At 38.2% G+C, this 9,550-nt stretch overlaps 1 protein-coding gene across 1 annotated transcript in view; it reads left to right on the top strand.

Annotated features, from left to right (window-relative positions):
* The first annotated feature begins 6,055 nt into the window (after window positions 1-6,055).
* The window catches only part of LOC147324821 (anoctamin-9), a 19,175-nt gene continuing 15,680 nt past the window's right edge, over window positions 6,056-9,550 (top strand). Inside the window, exons 1-8 of the mRNA XM_086298888.1 lie at window positions 6,056-6,247; window positions 6,361-6,479; window positions 7,155-7,229; window positions 7,347-7,469; window positions 7,557-7,693; window positions 8,011-8,060; window positions 8,154-8,212; window positions 9,053-9,132. Coding sequence (XP_086155014.1) covers window positions 6,459-6,479; window positions 7,155-7,229; window positions 7,347-7,469; window positions 7,557-7,693; window positions 8,011-8,060; window positions 8,154-8,212; window positions 9,053-9,132 — 545 coding nt within the window. The 5' untranslated portion in view covers window positions 6,056-6,247; window positions 6,361-6,458. The remainder of the gene's footprint in view (window positions 6,248-6,360; window positions 6,480-7,154; window positions 7,230-7,346; window positions 7,470-7,556; window positions 7,694-8,010; window positions 8,061-8,153; window positions 8,213-9,052; window positions 9,133-9,550) is intronic.

The raw sequence follows: 9,550 nt of genomic DNA, 5'->3' as shown, positions 1-9,550 counted from the left end.
CCGTAGATAAAACACAAAAACAAAGAAACAAACTAATGGCTGTGAAGGTTCTCAGTCATCCAGGTCATCGTAGTCAAACTAATGGTAATTTAACACATTTACATTCAGTTTTTGTGTTAATAGCCTGAATCTTTCCATTGTTCTTGGTATATAGTGTTAGATTGAATTGTATGTATTTGTTAAACGTATCTCTATGTATTTAACCTGAACTTTGCGCAATATGACCTTAACTGGTTTCTTTGTATTTTTCTAATAAAATCATTTGCACTTGTTTGTTTGTTCATGCTATTTCCCCCGTTTGGGGGACCCATGTCAAAATTGCTAAAAGTTGTTGGTAAATTTAATTTTTCCAGGACTGAGCAGCAAAAGCGTATAACTCTGTGGAAGCACCTATTTTGACTGTATGGAAAATAGTTACATAATATTATTAACCTGGTTGTTTTATTAGATATATTATGTAATTCAGTTCAGTTTTATTTATATAGTGCCAAGTCACACGGAGAGTTACCTACATGTACTTTATGCTGCAAGGTAGATCAACAATCATCAATCATAGAAACCCCTGTGATCAACCATTTTAGCGGCAATAGGAAGTAAAAAACTCCCATTTAAGGGGAAGAAACATCCAGCAAAATCAGGCTCAGGGAGGGGCAGCCAAATAAGGGAGGAGTCACCTGATCCAGCCCTAACTATAAGCTTCCTTAAAATGCAAAGTTTTAAGTCTGATCTTAAAAGTAGAAATGGTTTCTGTTCCCTAAATACAAACTGGGAGCTGTTTCCACAGAAGAGAGACCTAAAAGCTGAAGGCTCTGACTCCCATTCTATTTTTAAATATTCTAGGAACCACATGTAAACCAGCAATCTGAGAGCAAAGTGCTCTATTGTGGTGGTATGGTACAAGGAGGTTCTTAAGATAAGATGGGACCCAATTTTTCAAGACCTTGTATGTATATGCAGTGCAGAATTATGTTTACGTTTCTCAAAGTCTCTAAAATGTGTATCAACTATTAAAAGCCAGTCAGTAATTAAAATTTACAAGGAAATGTTTATCTGGAGAAGTCTGTGCTTGTTTTCTTTTATACACTATTTCTATGTTTATATGATATGTACGATTCTTTGATGCATTTTAAATTTTTGGAAGTTTCCATACTATGCTGGTCGCTTTCTCAGCTTTTATAATAAACAGATGATTAAAAAAACAACAACAGATAGCTGAGACATTTTACTTTTTCATAGAAAAATATGATCTCTTTTTAAATTTGAGCCAGCTACAAGTCTCAAAAAGTTAAGTTGTACCAGGAGCAATGTTTCCTCTAATTTTTCATGTGTCTGAGCAAGCACACAAACTCCCTGAGCGATCCCTGGGACCACTGTGAGCGACATCAGACGTGTGCACTGTGGTGATGCCAGCATCGAATCCATCCAAGTTACATGGTTTATTAAAATCAAATCAAATGGCAGCATTTACATTTATGTTAGACTACCTTTAATTAACTACTTTAGCCCACTTACAATGAAAATGTGCTTGGTGCTGTTTGGGAACAGCACCAAGCAGGACAGACGAGATCTGCAAAGGGTGGTGCGCTCAGCCGAACGCATCATTCAATCAGAGCTCCCTGACCTGCTGTCCATCTACACCAAGCGGTGCAAGTCCAAAGCTAGGAAGGTTATGATGGACCTCTCCCATCCCAACAATGGACTCTTCTCACTGTTGAGGTCTGGGAAGCGCTTCCGCTCCCTTAAGGCCAAAACAGAGAGAATGAGGAGGAGCTTCTTCCACCAGGCTATTCAGGCCCTGAACCAGGTGTAGGACTGGACTCTCCCACACACATCACTATAAGACTGGACTCTCACACACATCACATCACCACACACACCACCACACATTTCCTATAATTTATAATCTTTATAATCTCTTTCTGCTGTTTGCACATTTTTTACTGTAAATTCCTAAGTTAATTTGTAAATTTTGTAGTAACCTGTAAATTGTAAATACTGTAAAACCTTTTTTCTGTCATTTAATGGTCGGGCATTGTACAGCTACAAGCATTTCACCCCCATGTCATACTGTGTATGGTTGTGTGTGTGTGACAAATAAAATTTGAATTTGATTATATATATATATATGTATGAAATATGAGACTTTCACTTCTTTGTTGAGCAGACATTTCCTGGAACTAATCCCCTCAGCAGTGGATGTTTGTATATATTTGCTTAGATTTGTTTAGAGCAGGACTTTGTTTGGCACGTCTTTTCCTCTCTGGCGTGGAGTTCAGGAAAGAGACTATCTGCAGCATTTTCACTCCACCTCCTATCCACCCCAGCCAGTCTTCTTACACTGGGGTCAAATTTAGTAGCAGTGCCCCCACCCCCTCCATCACCCTTGAAGTGGTTCTACAATCCTGTGTGGGTGTAATTATGATGTCCTCCTCTTAGGGGTGTGGTGGAGTACAGAAATACAGCAGCTTATTTTCGCAACCACTTTTTCTCCGCCCTCATATCGCCTATCTTCCTTGAGATGTGGGTTTTCCTGGGTGAGCGTTGCCTTTCCAGGATTCCAAGACTAATGATGAAAATCCTCCTTAATAACAAGGCACGGAGGACCACCCATTTGACATGTTACTTTGCCTTTTCTTTAGTTAAAGTTTAAGAAGAGGGCCACAGAAATAGATCCAGACTGCACAGCTGGAATCATATCCCCATCATCTCACAAAATCATTAAAACAGAATGAAAACATAGCTCAATAAAGTATAGCTGTAATGACACCAGGCAGGTTTAAATACATTGAGGTGACACAGAATCTAATTGTAGTATCAGATACATACATTAGTCAAATTATGATAGGCCAAATGTTTAGTCATTCAATTTTATTGTATGCTTAGTCATGGCTATCCTGTTGATTTAATCTCATACTGGCTTTAATAAGGTTTTTATGTGACATGACCCTCCATACATGACAAATATAAAATAGTGTGTACATAAATTGTTGATAGAGACTTAAAATGATTTCAGTAGGTGATTGTGCTGTAAAAACGTGTCTCTGCAAGAACAACAGTAAAGGAAGTGCTCATCAAAATAGTTGTGCTGGAGGGGAAAAGCAGCCACTGGATGTTGTGTGTGTGTGTGTGTTTGTGTCTAGCTTTCTTTGTGAGGACAGAAATCTGCATTCTACTATCCTTGTGAGAACCAACAGCCATGTGTGTGTGTGTATCTGTGACTGTGTGTCTGTATATTGGAGGGGGATTGGGTGGATTATTGTGTTTTTAAATCAACAGAACCCTAAAACCAGCTTTATTTCAGTTCTAAGTGATGCAGACCACATGATTGATATTGACCCCTGTTGTCGCCCATTTATGAATAAAAGGTCTATCATTTTTAAGGTAAAATTTTGAAAAAAATAATCATAATCATAATAAAAAACATGTTAATCTTGAACAATTATGTTTACTATCTAATAAAACATCACAGGTGAACAGGTTTGCGTCCACCTATATAACTGTATCAGCCGCACTGAACAAAGAGCCAGTTTGTGCCAGCTTATCTGAGATTTGATAAGAGGAATCACCCTTTTATTTTGTCTCTGATTGCACCACATCAGCAGTCATACAGGATGACTCATTTCTTTGCGAGCAGACCATTCAGTTTGTGTTTTTTAACTGATGGCGTGTCTCATTCTCATCGTTAAACTCACCGTCAGACTCTGACAGGGCTTAGATTGCTCACCTGGTTGAGCAGGTGAGCCATGAACTGAAGGTAAGAGCTCTTACTGAAGGGGGCTGGGTTTCAGTCTACCCCAGACCATTTCCTTTGTGTCATTCCACCTTTCTCTCTACTGTCTGCACTGCCCCATCCAATAATGGTGAAAGGACTCTATTCTGGAAACTCTTTCTTTGTGATTTTCCAAATCTTCTTTCTGAACTAAAATCTCTGAGGTTCTTTGAGCAGAGACTCTTTTTTACAATCTTGATTGGTAAGGAGCCACAAAACAATTTTATTTGTTATGTCTGATGCCTGATTTACAGCTAGGATAGAGTGTGAGAAGATAGATAATGGTTGCTGTAAAACAGAGGGTAACGTGCAGGAATGCTGGAGCAAATACGTGCAGGTACTTTAAATATAACAATGTTGGAATCTTGTGCAGGAATAGCAAGTACATTGAGGTGAAACACAGTAATTAGAGGTGTGAAGTCAATGAAAATGTGCTATTTGATATATTCTTCACAGAACATGAGCCAAAGGCAAGGAATCTGAGATTGAAAAATCACTTTTTTTCATAAACATTGAAAATAGGTCCCACACAATGGTAGTAAGTAAGCCAGAAATCTAAAATCAAGTTCACTACATAATATAACCAAATCAATACAGAAATCAGAAACCACACAAATACAGTGCTTTATTGAAGAATTTTTGAAGTGGTCTTGTGCAGTCGTTCTTCAGTCTTCCTAAAGATTTTTTTCTTTGGACATTGGTTGTATTCACACACATTTGCAGTTCACTCCTTTAACCTGATCATTTTTAGAGGAGTGCCTATTGTTTGTTCATTTGTTAAGTTACAGAAGAACTAGACCTAAAACAAAAGCTATCAGCAAACAAACAGTATCCGAAAGTCATGCTCTCAATAACCAGGACAAAAATCCAGCCAACACCCTACACGGGACCTGGGATGTGGATCTGGCCCTCTGGTTGGTCCATTTATTGTTCCCTGAAGCTTCATTACAGATGCTCTCAATGGCTGTTAAGAAGTCATTCTTAAGGAAAGCAAACATGGAGTAAAGGCAGAGATATGCCAAATTACATAAATTAAACTGGACTGAAAAGAAGTGCTAACAGATCTTATGGACTCATGAATCCAAATTTGAAGGTTTTAGTTCAAGTCATCATTAATATGTCAGGAGAGAGTTACAATGGTGAGTGCCTACAGCTATCTATAAAACACAGTGGAAGTCTGGGACTCCATTTCAGCCAGCTGTGTTGGGGATCCTGTCAAAATTTATGGAATTGTAAATTTAGAAAAGTACAATCGTATTTTGATTCACCATGTTGTACCATCTGGGATGTTTCTGACTGACAATGGTTTAATTTTACAGCATCATAATGATCCCAATGCAGTAAAAGCATGCCTGGACAGAAAAACACAGAGCAGCCTCCCTAGACCTCAACACCACTGAAGCAGTGTGGGATCACAGAGGAAGGAACAAAAGGTTCCCAGTATCCAAAAAGAGCTTTGAACACGTTTCAAGAAGCCCAGAGAACTATTCCCGAAGACTACTTAAAGAAACAATAATAAAGCTGCCTAACAGAGTTCAGGCTATGTTGAAGAATAAAGGTTGTCGCACCAAAGCTTGTTACAATTGTATAAACTGTTTATGCCTTATACATGCTGTAATTACCCAGTTATATTTGCACATTTCAATAAATGGTTACACACATTTCTTGTTTTTCCTCCCAAAATAAAATGAAATAAAATGTGCCTCAAGTCTTTTGCACAGGACTGTATATCCAGAGAATCTCAAACCCCCAGCACAATGAAAAACACCAGAACATTGACTATACTAATCATTGAAGCCTTTTAGTACTACCTGTAAAGATGACAGGTTGTTGTAAATAGGTGGAATAGATTCAATTATATCCAGCAAACAAAACAAGATGCCCATTACAATGTGCCGCTTAACACATGTGCATAGATATAATGATCTCATTCTAAACAGGGAACTTAACTATATTTGTCCTAATATTTAGAATGAATGTGCTTCCCCCTATTGTTTTATTTTTCCGTATTGCCTTTTTAGTAAATGTTAGCGAACCTGCTTAGTCCTTCCATTATAGACTCCAAAATGTTTTTTTTTAATTTTGTAAGATTTTTATTTATTTATTTATTTTGTAAATGTCACAGTCAGTGCTGACAATGGTGTGTAGGACGATTTAGTCACAGCCAAGTCAGGGGGTTTAACAGGCGGTTTCAGCCAGTGTGTTTGCTTCCATCTAGCGGTGGATAAATGGTACTTTGCTCATAGGAGAGAAGGAGGAGGCATAACAAAAAAAAGAAGAAGGAAAGCCATTCCATCGTATCTGTCAAGTGAAAAGGAGGTAGTTCAACTGGCTGGCTGTATGTTCTTTGTCTCTGGGGTTATTCTGTATCACACTGTGTTTTTTCCTGTCTTGTTTTTTGTTGGATTTCCCCCTGGACTGAGTGATCACAGAAGAAGGTGGAGGCTGTAAAGATAGATGGCGTGACATCAGCAACAGGTAGAGTCGGTTTTTATACATACCTCTGCTGGTGAAACAACGTCGCAGTTCATCTTAGATGCAATCCGGAAGTTGCCTACTGCTTGTTGAAGAGACATCATATCATTTTATAGCTGGAGAAATCGCTGAGCTGAGGCTTTGGTGTCACTGAATGGTGATCGAAGCTTTATTGTAACCGGAAAGTCACTGCTTCATTCAGTACCGACTCATCATGCCTCTCCACAACAGACAGGTAGGTGATCCGATTCATGAATAATAATGATGGTTCTGTTTTTTTTTTTTTATCGTTACGTAGTGAAGATGCTCTGAGGCCGCCTCACACTTTAACAGAATTTATGTTATCAGCGGCCCTGCTGTTTATCATGACTGCACATAGCTTCATCAAGCAGTCATTACATCAAACCCACTACAGATTCACTTAAATCAAGTTAGTCAGATGAGGTCAGAACATATTCACGCTTTAATCTGCCCTGCGTATGAATCAGGATGTTCAGGTGCTACTGCCTCTGCCATGACTTCACTGTTTGTGGATGTACGTGTGTCAGTGAGAGAATCCCCTGAGGACTTAAAGAAAGCATGGATTTGGACTGACTGCTAGACTATATGAGCACGCCATGTTTTTCATTCAGGTTAGATTAGCTCTCTGTGCTTTGCTTTCTCAGCGCAGTGGCATTCATTGTCACGCTCCCGTGTTATCGTTAGACAGGATTCTTTTGGAGGTGATAACCTTCCTGCTTACTTTCACAAGCACAGTATCACAAAACAGTGGCCTCCTGAAACTCATCTGTTGTGACAAAAGTCTTTACCACATACTTTTCATGCCATTTTTAAAACCACGACTTAATGTATTTACATCAGCATGGGTGATTTCATAATGTAACATTGTTCATTGTTTTTGATGCTTCAGTCCAGTATTGAGATGCTGGAGCTGCTGGGAGTGGTAAAAGAAAATGGCAATGAACAGCAATCATTTCCGCCTGTGGTAAGCCATTGTCCACAGTTATAGTTTAATATAATTATAATTCCAGTCCTGGCCATGTTAATGCATATATTAGAGCATATAATGTCTGATTTTGGCGTATTGTTTTTTGTCACTCAGCACACTCCACTCTCTTATGACTACGTCCTGGTTGCCAAAACGATTAATAACCAGGAGAGAGAGTCTTTCAAGAAGCAAACTGAGTACATCGAAGAGCTAAAAAAAAAGAACTTCAAAGTCACGGTGGGTGTTTAATAGTACACTTAACATTTCTGCTATAAAATATACATTTCATCCATACAGTCATTCATCTTAATTTCCTTCTGTTAGAAAATCATAGATGATAATCACGTCTTCTATGGGATTCAAGCGCCCAAGGAAATCTTTGAGAAGTACAGGTATCTGCTCAAGGTGTCCGATGCCTGCAACTGGAGCTCAGATCAGAGCGCAGTGTCTCTCAGTACGAGGTAAACAAGGCCACTGAAACTATTTTTGGCATTTTAAACATTCCTTGCTGCTGTTTTCTGACACTTAAAGCATCCCAGTGTTTATTTGCACTGTGTTGTGTTATCATTACAAAGGACTTGTTCTCAAGCAATTTATTTCCAAATTTTTCTAACCATGTGGTATTTAGATTAGGTCTTCGCCTTTGTGTTTTTATGAAAGTGGAATGCCTAGTTGTCTCTTTAAAATGCATTTTTTAAAGAATCAAGAAAGATGCACTAATCTAATGACATTTGTACTTTATGATCAGCTGCATGAGTGATTCTTGTCCTTGTTTCAGGATACGGATTGTCCACTTCATCTTAGGTCACACCAGAATTCATTCAGGAGGTGAGACAGAATTATTTACAACCCCGATCCTTTGCATTTAACCAGACCCTGAATATTTTTATTATTATTCTCTTTACCTTTTAATCTGCACAGAAAATCTACGGGAGCTCATAAAGATGAAGGTTTTTGAGACCAAGTTCTGTCTACATGAGGTGAAATGTTTTGTTTGTTTGTTTTTAATTCTGGGTTTTAAGTCTTATCCTTGTATATGAAGTACTATGACAAAAGTGACATGATCAGTATAGACATGGGAAGAATGAGGGCTGCTGATTGCTTTACAGTATAAAAAAGAAAGAAAAGAAATGGTCTTCTTCCTCTTCAGAAATCACATCCATGGAGAGTGATAATGATAGCCAAGAATAAAAGCAGTCACCGTAGGAGTAACAATGATAAGAAGTCAGATAAGAATGATCACATAAATCAGTATTTGCCATTGTTTCTCTATGTGGGTCCACACATTCCTACGCTTAAGATAGTGACACTAAAAACTGTTAAACCATTGCCTTTCACATGGCTGCTTAGGTGTTGAGGTTTTCTCAAAAGCTTAATGAACTGAAACTTGGCAATGGCCTCTCAAAACAGAATAGTGGTGCCAAAAAAAAAGTATTTGTTGGCAGAGACACTGCGAGTCATGTTAATGCTGTGAGTCATCTAATACCGAGAATAATTGGGTATGTGCGTGTACATGATTGCTGATGAATACTACATGTTACTGTGTAAGCACGGACATGAGCCACAGTCTGTTGTGTCGCCTTTACAAGCACATGTATGTTAGATAAAGTATCTTACAGTTTCAGCTTTGAACTTGTAAGGTCGAGTTGGTTTTAGAAGCCCTTAATTGTTGAAATCTGTTTTTTAAAAAGCCAGCAGATTACATATTCACACAAGAAAGCTTCTGTTCTCAGTGTAACTGTGTGTTTTGTTAAGCAGCTTGCAGAAAGATTTTCTACATGTTGCTGATTTGCTTTGATTTTGTGTGTTTCTGCTTTCAGAAAAAGAAACAGAGAGAACTGAAGGCGGGATGGGCACGGTGGACAGCCTGTCTCCAAGGGCAACCCATAACTGCTGTCAGGTTTGGACTGCAGCATAACAGCCTATTTATTATTCTGCACTCTATACTGTTCCAGTTATTGCAGCATAATTGGTTTCCAAACAAGACAACAGCAAACATGTCATGAACATGATGAATCTGTTGTTTGGAGCCATGATTTTAAAATAATGTACAGTAATTCGTGGAGTTTTGAGTTAGAAGAGAGCAGAGATGTCTCTGTCTTTAGATTCAGGTGTATCTAAAACATAAACCACGTGTCACAGCAGCAGTTTTGTCTATATGATATCTTTTATACATTTAACAACCCTTAGTAAACATTTTTAGCTTCTTTGTCAGTTGGTATTACAGATACAATTTCAGAATTTATTTAGCTCTTATAATAATAGTGCAACAGATAAGTTAATATTACAGGTAAATAGTTGTTGGGTGCACCATAATA

Source organism: Aulonocara sp. 'chitande type north' Nkhata Bay, linkage group LG7, assembly GCF_057382095.1.
Source record: "Aulonocara sp. 'chitande type north' Nkhata Bay isolate Kocher_YH1m ecotype deep benthic linkage group LG7, A_spYH_male_GT1.1, whole genome shotgun sequence".
NCBI classification, from domain to species: domain Eukaryota; kingdom Metazoa; phylum Chordata; class Actinopteri; order Cichliformes; family Cichlidae; genus Aulonocara; species Aulonocara sp. 'chitande type north' Nkhata Bay.
This window is presented reverse-complemented; position numbering and strand designations above follow the sequence as displayed.